This window comes from Populus nigra, chromosome 3 (genome assembly GCF_951802175.1).
Source record: "Populus nigra chromosome 3, ddPopNigr1.1, whole genome shotgun sequence".
Classification (NCBI taxonomy): Eukaryota; Viridiplantae; Streptophyta; class Magnoliopsida; order Malpighiales; family Salicaceae; genus Populus; species Populus nigra.
The window spans coordinates 6,595,451-6,611,567 of NC_084854.1; the positions used below are offsets into that span (position 1 = coordinate 6,595,451).

Consider the following 16,117-nt stretch of genomic DNA (forward strand, 5'->3'; position numbering starts at 1 on the left):
CAGCTAACCCTAGTCTGGAACCGGTCCGGGTCTAAATAAAAACCTGTCAGGAAGTTGGTCCGGCGAAACCCGGTTGACCCGGGTAAACCCGACTGAGACTCGGCCACCTTCCTTTTTTGTTCTTTATAGATTCAAGCGGCTGTGCTGTTTGTTGCCGTCCTTCATTTACCTTATAACTCAGCTAAAATTCTTTCAACCCTTTATAAGCTGTCATGACTCATGAATTTCAAAAATGCAAGTCGGGTAAGCCCCATCTCTGTCTCTGTTTATTTCTACAAGGGCTTGTTTTCTTTTGTTAAAATGAGATTGTTTTGACTGTCTGTGTTGATGCATGCATGATTTTGCTTCTCTTGTTAACCAACGATGTTGTCTGGCAAAATTTGTCTCCTTTTCTTTATTTTGTTAGTGAAAGATTTGATTTCAAAATTCGTTGTTGTTTGAACCCTTTTGTGATTAATCTTAAAAGAATGGTTTTTTTATATCTAGAAATTGCGTTTTAATTTGACAGCAAGTTATTGATGTGATCAATTCACTGTAAATTTCCAGGTCAATGCATCATCCGGCATAGGGGTTGCTGATCACAGCAAAAATATATTTATAGAACTTCAGAGGAAGAAGGTACATCGATATGTGATCTTCAAAATTAAAGAGAAGAAGATAGAAGTTGTGGTTGAGAAGACAGGGGAGCCATCTGAGAGCTATGAAGATTTCGCTACATCTTTGCCTGACAATGATTGTCGATATGCTGTTTATGACTTCGATTTCGTGACTTCAGAGAATTGTCCAAAGAGCAAGATCTTCTTCATTGCATGGTGAGTTTCTGCCTTTGATTTCCTTAATTTCGATTTGATTGGTTGGATTAGAAAATTATTTGAGATATGATAAATTTACACGATTCTTTGTACATGTGTTATGTTTTGATGAATCCCTCGAAAGATAGCTTGTTATGGTAAACCTTTGTTTTTTAGCCGATATAAGTTGATGGCATCATAGCACATTTGGATCATCTTGTGTTTCAATACAGGCACTACTGGATTAGCATATGCAACTTCCCCGGCCCTTTCTCCATGTGCAAATATTTGAACATAAATAGCTGAATTATAGGCGTCCATTCTTGCAATATAACACAAGGAAAGTTTTCTTGCCTTCATATGTCTAGCCTCCACAGTTTCTTGTTATACTGAAAAGGCTTGGAGTTGTTAGAGTGATGATTATGATAATATTTACACAATGCCGCTAAGGTAGCCACAAAAATTGCACTCTGTTTTTCTGCGAAATGTCCACAATAACAATTGCAAATGGTCATATACACATATACGTACAAATGTTATGTTTGTACATGTACTTGTAAATCTATTTAGCAAATAAATCAATCTAGATAAGATGTTTGGACATCTCCTTTTGGTGTTTATGATAACCAGGGAATAAATTTTTAGCTTCAGATGTTACTATAAGTCTGCTTTAAGTTGTGTTCTGTAGTCTATCCTTTCAAGTTAAACATGGTATTTTGATGTGTATCTAGTACGATGATGAGCTCATTAGGTAACTGAGGGGGTTCCGCCCTCATAGATATCTTTCTCTGCCAAGTTAAAAAAATTTTGGGCTGACCTGGGTTGACCCGGGTCAACTCATCTAACCCGTGACCCGATTATTAGACCGGATCGATCACCGGGTCAGGTTTCAAAAATATAATAATAATAGTAACTAATGATAATATTAGTAGAATAATAATAATAATAATGGTAATAATAATAATTTATTAAGATATTAATAGTGGTCTCAATAATTATAATGATAATGTAAATAATAATAATGATATTATTAATAATAATAGTAATAGTGATAATAATAATGGTGATAGTAGTGATAATAGTAATAATAATTATAATAATATTAAGAAGAAAGGAAGAGAAGTTTAATCGACCCTAAAATTAAGAAAGCGAAATCAAATGGAACAAGAAAGCAATTACCTTTTGTTTAGCCATTGTTGTGAGCTTCATATCATGCTAAATGCTTGTAAACTTAGCACCTCCTTTCATCTTTCGATCTTGCTTTTACCGACATCCGTTCCCCCTTTCATACAAAAAAATTTCCATCCCTAAAAGTCTTTGCTAAGTGACAGCTGAGAAAAACAATGCAGAAAAAGGATGAACAACCCAGGAAATCGATATTCCGAGAAGGAATCAGAACCAAGAAAAGGGAAGGGGACTCGTCTCGTTAGAATTCAACTGGATGCCAAAAGGTTCCAATTTTGGTTTTTTGCCATTTACGGCTGAAGGTTCGTGTACAACATTTTGGTATCCTATTGAAGAAGGGTAATTGTACATGATTGGAAGAAGAAGAAGGCTTACGCTGTTTTATTTGTGGGATTAGCAGGTGTCCACTTTGGGTTCAGAATTAAGCAAAATGGTACATCTCAATACCATGGAAGGGAAGAGGATTATATAGGATGGCAAAGCTTGTGAAAACAACTGATTTTGTCGTGCATGCTTAAGTTTTCGCAACAAGGTTACAATCATGACAAGTTGCTTCAATCTGACAGAAAAAAACTGTTTATGACGAACTAACAGTTCAGTTTCTTTCTTGTTTGGCTAACGACCCATTAAATAATTCAAAAGTGTGTGAACACTGGTCTCATTGCGTTTCACTTCTAGATAATTAACGCGGACGAGTTTTAATTCACAAAAACAGGGGTATGAAGAGCCGAAAGATGACGGGCATTTCAATTTTGCACATACATATCCAGACAAGACGAGGGTGAAGTAAATGATAAGAGAAGCTTATATATAAAAGATGGGGATTCTCTTATAAAATAGAAAGGTACGCAAATGGGGCAAAGTGATTGTATTTTTTCTTTTTCCATGATTTGTAGGGACACTGACATCTTGGCGCAATGACAGACCTCACTTTACAGGAGACGGTATAGGGTCCATTAGCTCACAATCTTGCTTGGATCGCCTTTTAAGCATAGAATGTTTGTTTTTCATCAAGTATCAACTTTCGGACTTTGGACATGCTCCTTTTAGTTTCCCAAATCTGCTTTGCTTTGACAAATTTGTTAAACAGATCAGGTAATTGAGTGCCAGTATGGTTGAATTGGGATGTATTTTCACACCTTTCAGTTGTGTATCTTAAGAATATCTTATGGCCAGCAAGTTAATTTGATGGAGACCAGTGATAATACAATAAGCTAGCCTCTGTAATTTCTTCAAAAGCTACTCTTTTCACCTCAGTACTGTCAGCCAGTAAATTCAATTACTATCTCATCTTATGCAATATCTAAACTCGTTTTCTTTGTTCGTGAGAGATTGCTGCCATGCTTGTACATAATTCATGGAGTCTTTCACTATTGTATTTTATAAAGTGACTTCTCTTTACATATGACAACTAATATTGGGCAGGTAGGACAGTAAACTCGAGTGAAAAAAGAACACGAGCACATTAGCCCTGCATGATTGTAAGAGGCAAGAAGGCCGAAACAGTGCCACCCCTTCGGACAGGTTAAAGGGTCTTCGGTCCGATAAGCAACAAAAAAGACAGTTTACACACTCTACCCAGCAGAGGCTTGCAGTTCAGACCTGAACCACGCGGGGCTGGCAAAATCTAGATTGGGATAGTGACATATTAAGAAAAATGGGACAACTCTAAAGTTAAAAAAAGAAGAAGGACACATTACTCAGCAACAGTAACGTAGTTGATCTTTTCTGAGGGGCAATCGGAGTAAAGAGGTCATTGTAAAATGTAGAGAGTAAAATCAAGTGGAGCTTGTCATATTCCTACCTTTCCATAACAAAGATGAGGTGGTGGGAACAAGTCACAATATCAATTAAACCCTATCTTGAAAATAAAATTTCAATTTGCATGATGGCTTAATCTTACTTTACATTTGTGGATGTCAGCTCATCTAGCTATTAAAACCACTCATCTTTATGAAAAAAGAGAGGAGTTCTTATTGTGTAGCTCTGCAAGATTTTTAGGTGCCCTTTCATATGAACAAAACATATAGACTTTACATTTAACTTTTCGTTTTTGCTATGAATGATGCAAGGTAGCTTGATAATAAAGAAAAAAAAATATTCATGAAAGGGGGATCAAATTTATAACTGCAATAGTATTGTTTAAGTATGCACTGGATATGTTGCCCATGTTATTTTGCGAGTAACTTTTTAATGCGCAAGAGAAGTTTTATCAAGTCGTTCGCTGAAAACACATATTAGAAAATGTGGAGTTGTTAATGTTTTTTCTAGTCCTAAAAAATTTGTTTTTCCAAAGAATTTAAATCACATAATTGTTTTTTTGAATATTGAGACAAAAATGAAATGATTAATAAAATATAATTTAATTGTAAATAAATTTTAGAAATAAAAAACTAGAATGTTATTTATATAGGAAATTACAATTCTAAATCTAGAAGAATCAAGCAAGGACTTGATTGAATAAATTTCTCAAATCTTCCTGAAATAATATATACAATTTATTCAGGAGCAAATTTATATTTTTCCATTTATTGAGTTTTCAGTTATGCATATACAGTACATAATATAATATAAAACACATGGAAAACACAAAAGAAAAGAGTTAGTATTCAAAGGTATAGTAGTCTCTCTCTTTTAAAAGAGTTTAAAGGATTTTTCACTGGTGGTTTGTATGAATTACCGTTAGAGGTTGGACACTTAGATGACTTGTGATTTGTAATAATTCAGTCTTGAAGCAATTATTCAAAGCCAAAAAGAATATCTAATCTTCAAGTAATCTTCATATAAATCCTAAACAATTCTAAATTTGTCTAACAAGATCCACATGACTCCTAAAAAATTTTAAATTTATTGTTTCTGCTATGTACATATGTTACGTGAAATCCAGCACACACAACTATCACAATATACACTCTCGTACTTTCTTGTTCTCGTTGTTATACTTTTCTTCTTTATTATAATTCACTGATTTAAGTATCCAAGGGTTTTCTATCTTGTTAGAAAACTTATTTTTACAAGAGAACATAGATCAACCAAGCCCAAATGTCTTACCCTAAAACACAACTATGAAAAATTAAAATCTAAATCGAAGTTTTTACATAATTCATCAAACTCTAAGAGATTAATTTTAAATTTAATAGAATGACATTGATTATTTAGCTCAAAAGTCAAAAATCATATAAGATTATATAGTGTTTAATATTGTAGTAATAATTGTTTTTCGAAGTGTTTTTTGTTTGGAAATATATTAAAATAATATTTTTTAATTTTAAAATTTATTTTTGATATTAGTATATCAAAACAATTAAAAAAATTAATTTTAAAAAAATCAAATTCTTAAAAAAAAAATAACAAATACATCGTAAATTATTGTAACTTCTCTAATCATCTTCAATAACATCAACTAGCACATGCCAAAAAAGAAGGAAAAATGCCAACGCCAGCAAGCAAAAAAAAAAAATCTCCTTAATTAAACACAATCTAACATATGAAATTAATTGAGAGGGTATCAGACACACCATGCAAGCCCGTTTTTAAACATGTACAACCAAGACCCTTCAACACTCTAGTCTCTAATTTAACCATAAAGCACAACAAAAATCACCCACCATCATACAAACGCAGAAAACACCGTTTCGCAAGAAAAAAAAAATCAGTAAAATGCAGAAAACAAAGAGAGACAAGAAGAAGTAAAAGGAAGGAAAAAAATTAATTACCAGATAGATGAAAAGAAAACAGCAACAATAATAAAAAGAGAGGCAAAAACCAAGTTTTGATGCTCTGAATATTTATTGAATTCAATTAGCCTCTAGATTCTAGCCTTGGGTGCCTCTCTTGGAGAACTAACGCTTCTCTTGAATGGTAATTCTCTGAGAAGAACTTCTCCAAAACCCAGTGCCACAAAAAGTCTCCCACATCTCCTTCTCCAACTTCACCATAGCTTCCTCCTCCTTCAAGGCCGCTTCCTCATCGAACTCTCTCAATGAATCCTCAACACAAGCCATTGGATGAATCTGTAATTCTGTACCATCATAATCACAGCTACAACTCCTCGTTCGCGGCGGCAAAAGGCCTTTCTTGATCAGCTTTTTCCTTCGTTTTCTTCTCAAAGCACGGCGGCATATTCCAACAGGAACCTTGTAAATAGTGAGAACCAAAAGGTTAACTAATCCACATGGACAACAACAACATATTGCTGCACACTCTGCCGTTGTCCCTCCAGCTAACTCACCTAAACGGCCGCTGCAGGAGGAGGAGCTTGAGGAGTTGGCGTGTCCTAAAAGCGGCCGGCTCTTTATCAATGATTGTGATGATGGGAATGACATAGAAGGTTGATTGTTGGCGTTGGTTTTGTTGGTAATGTTAATAATCATTTTAACAAGAAACGAAACTGAAAAGAAATGCAGGTCTTGTTTTGATCTTGAATAGAGAGTCCAATTCAATCAAGAAGATGAAAAGGAGGCAAGGGAAGAGAATACACACAGTATCTTGCTCAAAGGATCTCTAAAGAGATGACTCTTCTGTAGAGATTAGGAGCTAGAAACCAGCTGGTATAACTCCATGGATTTGGATGACAACGCAGAAACTAGAAGCTAAGAGGTAGTAATATTCATCACAGAGAGCAATAAAACGGACAAAGGGTCTCAGCTTCTGCCGAGTTTTGCGCTGACTATGCTTTACTTTTCTGTCTTTTAATTAGCTTCAAGGTGTTTTTGACAGAGGATTTTGCTTTATTTTGATACTAGTGTAGATATAGGATACAAAGATTAAATTACAAGTCCAGGGTGAGCGAAGGAGGATTATTTTTTTTTCCTTTTGTTTTTTTGGTGGGATATGAGAGTTGTGGAATTATTCAAAGGGATGATGACTCGGTGATCAGCTTTGGAAGTACTTGTTGGTGTGGTTTTGTGTATATAATTATTGTGAAAAGGACTTTTTTTTAGGACAATGCTTACGAGACTCGTTAATATGTACCCCCCAAGGATTAAAAAAAAAAAATTACTATATTATAGCTAATAATAACATAGAGAAAACCAGGTGCTTCTCTGTAATGTTGGAAAACATGCAAGAAAATATTAGCTATCAAAAATAAAAGTAGAGTGATACCAATTCTTACCTTTTTTTTCCTCGAAAAATCTTATGCATTGAACGTGAATATCATATATTGAATAAATGAATCTTATCTATAAATCCAATAGTTGGAATTTTTAAACAAATAAATTTTTGGCACAATAAGCAATATTACTCATAGTTATCAAACCTGTTTCGAGACCTAAATTATAGGTTTGCTGGTTCAACCTATAGATCATAGAGTTAATTTGAATCTATTTTAAAATAATGTTGTTTCAATTTTTTATAAAAAAACTTAAATGATGTCTTTTTAAATAAAATTTAAAAAAACTAAAATGATATCATTTTAAATAAATTAAAAAAAAACTTGGAGTTGATCCAATTGGGTTTCACTAGAGTTTAACTAGTCAACTAAATACTGAGTTAATCCAATAGGTCACATGAGTATAATCATCATGTCAACTTTCAAAACAATTCCAAAAACAAAAACATTATCTAAGTCAAACTATAAATCAACGAATTTCCAGATCGACTCAAAACAATTCTAAAAACAAAAATATTATCTAAGTCAAACTACAAATCAATGAATCTTCAGATCAACTCATCAGCTGAGGGGTTTTATAACTATGGTATTAACAAAAATTAATTGAGAAGAGGAAGTCAATGTTCCTCTCCTCAAAAAGTACTGTTAATTGGAATAACATATTTTTTTAGTTTTAAATTTAGTTTTTCCTTTTTATTTCATCCTATAATATTGAATTCATTGGGGGATTGAACTTCCTAATTTATTTTAGTTTGCTTTCTATAAGGTTATATTAGTTTTATGATCCAAGTCACGGGTTTCGTGATTTAACCCGGTTGACTCGAGTTTTTTAATCCTTTTTTGTGATTGATTTTTTTTCAATTTTATTATTCAACATTTGAGTTGATTGATAATTAAACTTTATAATTTATTTTGGTTTGTTTTCTATGAGGTTATTTTAGTCTCATGACCTGAGTTAAAGCTTTAATGAGTTAATCTGAATTGACTCGATTTTTTTCTCATTTTTTAATTGATTTTTGTTTTCATTTTCATTCTTCAACATTGGATTGATTGGAAATTGGGCTTGATAATTTGTTTTGTTTTTTTTCTATTGGGTTGTTCCGGTCTCATAATTCAGGTTTGATAGGTTAACTCAGGTTGACTTAGGTCTTTTTTTCTTTTTAATTAATTATTTCAATTTCATTCTTCAACATTGGGATAATTGATCATTGGGCTTCAATATGTCTTTTTATTTGTTTTCTAAGAGGTTATTGTGGTCTCATTACCTGAGTCGTAGATTTTACATATTAATATGGATCAACCCGTATCGATCCAATATGTTGTTGTCTTAATATTTTAAAAACAAGATGATGTCTTAAAGTTTTTTTTAGTCAAATTATATTATTTTTTTCTTGTTATTTGGGTTTTTTATAGACTTATCAAATTAACCAGGTCATATTAAATAAATTTTTAAACTGTTTACAATGCTTTAAGAATTGTTAACATTTTTTTTTAAAATCCGACCAACAACGTAACTCAGGGAAATCATCTAATTGCTCCTAAAACGTGCTCTATCCATATTGTTGACACCCTTTCTAAAGGCTATTTTAGCTCTATATGCTGTCCCTGTATCTCATCCCACACCACCTAGTCAAAATAATTTTCCCCAGGTGCTTTTATGCTATATAATTATTGATATGTTAATTCAGATAGTAATTGCAACTATTTATTCTTGGTGTTATCATCTCAATCTCGAATAAAAAAAATATATATGAAAGATTTATTCTTGGTGTTAATTCAGATAGTCAAAATATTTACTTAATATGAAACATTTGGTGAAATAACATAGTTTGACCTTGTTACACTTCAAAAACATAACATCTACTAAATACCACGCTTATAAAATGCAAAAACTACATGTCATGCTTTTGAAACGCGACATCAATTAAAATTTAAACAGATCGAATACTAACAAAACACACGAACCTCAACTTATGATTACTTATGATTATTTGTTATGATTGCACTAATTATTATGATAATTTTAATTTGTTTGTAGGTATACTAAAGTATTATATATTTTGTATATTTGACAGTGTATTATTTACTGATCTCACAGATAAATATATTCCTTTGCTTACCTCACAGTTATGGTTGCAGGAGCATCTCTTTTTGGGCAGGCCTTAGATACCAATATTACTGGATATAGCAATCCAAATTATAGTTGAAATATTATGTTTATGAGCCGCGACATCCTCAAATTATATTATTTTACTAAAAAAATAATTCATCTTGTGTTATTTCAATATTAATTTATATTTTGGGTGTTAATTATCTAATTTATCCGTGGAGGAAGTCTTTTTTTCATGCGACATGGTAGCAATCTAACGACATTCAGATCCATCTTTCCAGACAGAATGTCATTGTCGTCGACACTTGCACGTTTACTGGTTAAGTTTAACAAAACGTGCGCGCAAGAATTTGACCCCTCTTTTGTTTCCATACTCGTTATTTATCTGTGTGCCTACTAAAACCATCTCTTTCAAATATTTGCTTACCAGGCCGTCTCTTTCCCTTGCAGGATTTATTGGATATTCATAAATAAATAAAACCAATTTCCTTTTTCCTTTTTCGTTTTAAAGTCAATGATGTCTCGATTTAATTTTTAAGATTAAATTCATTATTAATTTATCTAATTAAACACAAGTTATCCACACCAGAACTAGAAGAATTGTAAGAACTTTATTTTTCCAGATATTTGAACCCAGTAATCTGATAATAAATAGTTTATCCAAATGGATCTTTTCATGGATGTTAGAGGAAGAAGAAGAGTGTTTGGTTTTATTGAAAAATTTCCGAGTTCAACAACACAGATCGCTCATGAGGCATCAATTCTTCATCCTATCAACATTTCTCGTTCCTTCAGTGCCATAAAATCATGTAATTTTAATTCTCCAATCTCATAAAGTTGATGTAATACTAATACATTGTAAGACCGCAGCAGATAGTCATGTACACGTAATCAAGAACATGGACCAATATATCTAGAATGGTGTAGTGTGCAAGGCTGCAGGTTAGATAAAAAATTTTCTAATGTGAAAAAAAAAAATACTCAATAATGGTAGTACTTTAAAAAAAAACAAAAAAGATTTGAGAGTCGGATCATTAATTTGACTGGATCAAATAAGTTCGGTTAATTTAATAATATGATAATAAAATAAACAATAATAATAGGTAAGTCGAACATTTTTTTTACAACAATTAACTATAAAAAATGAGTTGTTAATACCATGAAAAGATATTCTTCTAATATTTTTAAAAGAGCTCCATAATCTTATTTGATAACAAGGAAAAAAATTAAATAAGAATGAGATGACTCCATAAAAAGCAAAATAAAAAAAAATTGAAGCTCGCTTCTTAGCAAATCAAATGTTTAAGGATGATATTGAGATTTTTTTAAAAAAAAAGGATAAAAGACCCAACTCGAGTCGATCCAAGTTAACCCGTCAAGTCCATAATCTATCTGTGACACTGGGATAATTAACCCCATGGAAAGTAAATTGAATGAAATATGAAACTCAATCATCAAATCAACCTAATATTGAAGAATGAAATTTAAAATAAATTCAAATTAAAAAAAAAGCAACAAAAACAAATCTGAGTTAACCCAGGTTAACCCGTGATCCGACATATGTGATCAAAATAATCCTATAGAAAGAAAAGAGAAAAAATAACAAAACTCAATCCTTAATTGATTTTTAACATATTCTTTTTATTGCAGAAAGAGGACTAAATCTGATAGATGAAAGAATTGAAGAATGATGAAATTGAAAAATAAATCCCAATTTTATAAATTATTTCAAACAAAAAACAGTAGTAGAAAGAACAAGGACCAAATCTGAAGAAAAACAAAATGAAAGGCTACTCTGAAAATTAGAGGATCAAGTATAAAAATCAAAGTGGAAAGAGAAAATAAGAAATAAAAAGGTTGCTGGCACCAAACCGGAAGTCAATAAGCTACAAGGGTAGCTAAGGGAGGGAGGGTTCGCCGAGACAATTCCAAAAATATCAATGAACCCTGGTTTTTTCCATTACAATCCACCGTACGCGCCGCTTGAATATGGCAAAGCAATGAAAGTGTTGTCGCATGTGGTGTTCGCACTTGCTATTTTTTTTAATTAGATTTTATATTTATTAAAATACCAAATTTCTCCTTAGCCAAATGGATTAAAACTAAAAAAATCAAGAATGAAAACATGAAAAAAAATGTGTTTTCAAGGGTAATTTAATCATTTTAATGTGCTTTGAAAATGTGAAAACACACACTTGTTCCCGATCAATCTGATAATGATTAATGAGTGTTACAAAAAGAAATATCGATATTACCTCTAATAACCGATTCATCAATTTGTTTAGAAAAGTAAAATAATCATTATATTTTTCTAATCAACAATGAATCCTTTCATAATAAAACAATGTTTTTCCCTCCCTAATTAGGTTTATTTAATTTTACAGGATGAGTCTTTTGCAAATACAACCAAGAGATATGCTCTATTGCCTTTTTCTTTCTCTTTTATCAATCAAAGTGATCCATCATTATTATTTTAGATGATTAAGCATTTCCTTATCAAATTTTTTTAAATATAAACAGTTCTTCCCTAAACATCAATATTTTTAAATCATATCCAGATCACATAATACAATTTACCTCATGTAAGGTGTGTTATGAGTGCTAATATCTTTCCTAACCACAAGCAGTCACTTACCATAAAATTTCAAATAAGATTAGTCCACTCAGGTCTCCTAGTGATTCTAAATCAAACAACTATGTGACGACTCCTTGACCCCGATGTTTTGCCATGCCACACGTGTACATGTGACAAATATTTTATTGATTTTGAATTGGTCATTATAATTTATTTTAGTTTTTTTTATAAGATTATCACAATATCAAACAAACATCATGAGATTTATTTAATTCTTACAAGAGTCTATTTATGTCATCATATTATTAAATAAAAAAATAGTTTAAAGAAAAAAAATTATACCTAGTGAGTTCTTGATCCGGTTGCAGGTTTGGCGAGTTAAGACGTAAAACCTTAGTCAATCTAATATGTCGTCATTTTAATGTTAAAAAAATATCATTTTATTTTTTTTAAGTCGAACCATTCTTTTACAGGTCAATTTGGTTTTTCTTAGGTTGTTCAGGGAAACTTCTTTGCAAGTTAATTTTAAATTCAAACTAGGCAAAAAGTCATGTCAAGAGCTTTCATCAATAACAATGCTAAGTAGTTCCTTTTTTTTTCATTCCATCTTCCAATTTAGTTTTTTTTATTAAATCCTTTTTAGCCTTTTCTTTCAATTTCATTTTGCAATATTTAGTTGGTTTTGAATTTGTCTTCATAATTTATTTCTGTTTTCTTTTTATAAATTTATTGCAATCTCAAACAAATAAAAGGGCATTTGGTAAAATCATTTTACAAGCATCTATTTTTCTTATTATATAATTAAGTAAAAAATATTTTAAAAAAATTTATTAAACTCAGTGGAGTTCATGATCTAGATCTCAGGTTTGACTGGTTAAGCCACGAAGCTGAGTCAATTTAATATGTTATTGTCTTAATATTTTTTTAAAAAAAGATATCATCTTAAAAAAAATCAAGTCAAACATGTATTTTATTGGTCATCCGAGTTATTTTTTGATATATTAAGTTGACTAAATTATTTTAGGATAAATTTAATATGGGATAATTTTAAACTCGGGCTTAAATAATAAATCAATTTAAAGAATTCAAAGTTTATTTATGAAATCGGGGTTTAATAATTCTTCGAAATAATTATTTGCAATTTAAACATTTTTTTTATGTTCAATTTTTTTTTATCTGATTTCAAGTGTAGGGTGAGCCAATAAACTATTACTCGCTGTTGATCTGACATCTCAAAAATTCCCTCGGTTACCAAAATGATGGCAAACAACACTTTCAAAGCAAGGACCATGATAGAACAAATTAAGCCTTTTCTTGGTTAAAAAAAAAAACAAAACAAAAACCTGCATTCCACTTTTCAGAGTAAAAACAGAATCGGTAGTAAAACAGCTATTAAATAAAAAAAAATAAGAAAATAATAGTAGTAGTAAAAAAAAAAAAAAAAAAACAAGACGAAGCCTTGGATCCATATTTCATACTTAGTTGGCATGACATGACATGACAGATCTCTGAACCAATGGTGAGCTCTACTGTAGCCTAGTACTATCCTTTATTTCCTTTACAGAAAATCACCACCACTAACGCGTGGAAGGCGCGTTGGGGTAGACAAGACAACTAAACAAGAAATCTAAAGTGTTCTTCGATGCACACGTGGGACCATATCTGACGTGCAGATCTTATCGTTAGCTAGAACCAGATATACACGCGTCTATTAGTGAGTTAAATTTAATAAGTTAACAAATATACAATAAAGGTACGATACTGATATGACGTGATTTGATTTAGATGCCAAATAACTGTAATTGTTTCACCTAGTGTGAACTTTACACAAATAAGATTTTTTTTTTTCATATTAGCAAAATAACCCAAAGTATTTATCATACTACCACAATTGATAGAATAATTTTTAGTCTAACACGGTAATAGGAGTTGTGCATATAGTAAAAAAAAAATTCGTGTGCATGTGTGATAATTTTGTAGTGTATGTGTAAATAATTGATTTCAAGTTATATAATCCTTCCCCCTCTTTCTTTATCTATTTATTTCCTCTCTTTTTTTCCAACAACGCCCTAAAGCTTAACCCACTTGATCTCTCTCCCATGCTAAAAAAAAAAATTCTTTATTTTTCGTCATTGTGATATACCTTAACTTTCTCTCTCTTCATTGTTGATTCTTTTTTTTTATCTATTCGCTATAATTTCTTTCCCTCATCACCACCGCCGCCGCCACCCACAAGAGCTCTTTTTAATCAATTTAAGGTGTTTTTATTTTTCTCCTTTATTAATTTGATATTTTACTTGGCTAATTTGTGGATTTTTTAGGGTTAGGATTTAGTCATACTTAATAATTGTTTCACCCAAATTTGATGTGGTAGCTTTCGAGCTCATACATTGTCTATACCTAGACCTTACTACCCACATGTGAATGTTTTGGGAATTTATAGCGAGTGATGGATTTACCAGATGTTTAGTGATCCAGTATCTCGGGTCCTAAAAACATAACGACGCCCATCCAATTGAATTTTTGGTCTAGTCTCTCAATTATTCATATGTATCCATGTGTTAACAATTTGTTTAATAACACTTTGTTTGTGAACTAAATTCAAGTAGAGTCAATAGGTAACTGCTATGTAATTCTTTGTTTCGATGTATACAAACGTTGTATATCAGTATAATATTCTACTAGTTACGATTCTCAAAGGATAACTATAAGAAAGATAACCATTGCTTAACCTTTGTAAGTATGATCTTTAAAGACAAGCTCGCCCTTAGCAAATACTATCCTTTCCTTGAGTGAATTCAGTAGCATTCGATTGCCCTTCCTTGATGGAGTTACTGTTCAATAGTCCCATAATTTTTATTTATTTATTTATAAAGCGAATTTAATTTAAGTGAAATTTATGGACCACATAAAGTATGTGTATGCATATTACACTAATAAGAATAATAAAAGAAAAGGAGGTGAAGAGATCATGTTAGGGAATTGAATCGAATTTTCTTCAAGCTAGTTGAAGTAAAAAAATATGATCTAATTAGGAAGGGTGATGCTATTCCCTTAATGAGATGTTAGGTAAATTATCATCACCGGCATCATATTATAATAACATCAAACAATACTAAAACTAATCAATAAACTTTAGTTCAATCGATATTATTATTTTTAATCTCAAGTTTAAACTTATTTACTATTACCTTTTAAATAAAGAACAATACCAAGACTGAATTGCCGTATTATATATTTTCTTACAGATGACAATTTTTTTTTTTAATGTATTTTTATCCAACCCGTCACGTAGCTAGTGGTATTATATTTCTTGTGATTAAAAGCGATTGCCCTTATCACTGGCGGAAGGGACTCTTCTAGGCAGTCCCCCTCAAAATCATTGGATCCGCGACGGTCGTAATCAATGTCTGGTTGTCTACATAATTGCAGAAACTAAATTAATTTACTTACATTCCGGCAGATACCAAACTAAATTTAAAAATATGGCTTGCTCATATGTTTAAAAATTAATGTTTGTTTTACTTGTGATGCTTAAACTGGAATGGGCACTTGAACAGGAATGATGTGACCTGCGGCTGCTCTTGAGATTCAGACAATGACTGGTTTAAGTCGGTTTTGTACTTGTAATTATTGGCAAATGATTTAATCACACCTGCGGATCGATGAGAGGGCGTCCAGACAAGAGCCGCCCATATCCTTTCTTCAAAATATGTACCATAGAAAAATGTCTTTCAAAACGTAGTGACGTTTTTTAGATAACAAAGTTTATTGCATGTCTTTGCTTCTTTCTTCTATTGGTTTTTTTTTTTTTTTTAATGTGTGTGTGGGTGCTCCTTGTGTGAGGTGAGTCATGTTCCATGATAAAATTAGCATGGTTTGACATATGTCACCATTTGTTTTTGTATTTGGCTATGTTTTATTTGGAAAAAAAATATTAAATTGATACCTTTTAATGCTTTTTAAAGGTTGTGATGTATGTATATAAAAAATTAAAAAAAAATTGTAATAAAAAATATTTTGATATAATTTTAAGCGAAAAATATTTTTAAAAAGCAAAACACTTAATATTATAATGTCAAACACACACTAACAAAATACTTAAAGGTGTGGCTAAATTGTTCTAGTCATTTGTGTTTTTTTTTTAATTTTACCCCTCAACAACCAATTTTTTTCATCCTTTAATATTAGATTGTTTTGAAAATTATGCTTCGTGGTTTTTTTTATTTTCTTTCTTTTGAGTTATATATTGGTGTCATGGATTTTTTTTTTGTCTTGATTTCAACCTTTAACATTATATTTGTTGGAAGTGAGGCTCTGTAATTTTTTTATTTATTTTCTAT

At 31.3% G+C, this 16,117-nt stretch overlaps 2 protein-coding genes across 2 annotated transcripts; one reads left to right on the forward strand and one right to left on the reverse strand.

Moving 5' to 3' along the window:
* The first annotated feature begins 219 nt into the window (after positions 1 to 219).
* On the forward strand, positions 220 to 1,563 carry LOC133688466 (actin-depolymerizing factor 6-like). Its single transcript, XM_062107955.1, has 3 exons — positions 220 to 243; positions 547 to 812; positions 1,025 to 1,563. Exons 1-3 carry the CDS (start codon positions 220 to 222, stop codon positions 1,095 to 1,097), a joined length of 363 nt encoding a protein of 120 aa, XP_061963939.1. The 3' UTR covers positions 1,098 to 1,563.
* A 4,103-nt stretch (positions 1,564 to 5,666) lies between these two features.
* On the reverse strand, positions 5,667 to 6,830 carry LOC133690231 (uncharacterized). The gene has a single exon (XM_062110459.1). The coding sequence runs from the start codon at positions 6,347 to 6,349 to the stop codon at positions 5,819 to 5,821; it is 531 nt and encodes a 176-aa protein (XP_061966443.1). The 5' UTR covers positions 6,350 to 6,830; the 3' UTR covers positions 5,667 to 5,818.
* Between the last annotated feature and the right edge of the window lie 9,287 nt (positions 6,831 to 16,117).

Bases quoted from the DNA above. Each gene is read 5' to 3' on its own strand.
- LOC133690231 (XM_062110459.1), bottom strand. From the start codon at position 6,349: ATGATTATTAACATTACCAACAAAACCAACGCCAACAATCAACCTTCT.
- LOC133688466 (XM_062107955.1), top strand. From the start codon at position 220: ATGAATTTCAAAAATGCAAGTCGG. The intron at 244-546 runs GTAAGCCCCATC...GTAAATTTCCAG, and splicing joins ATTTCAAAAATGCAAGTCGG to GTCAATGCATCATCCGGCAT. The intron at 813-1,024 runs GTGAGTTTCTGC...GTTTCAATACAG, and splicing joins AAGATCTTCTTCATTGCATG to GCACTACTGGATTAGCATAT.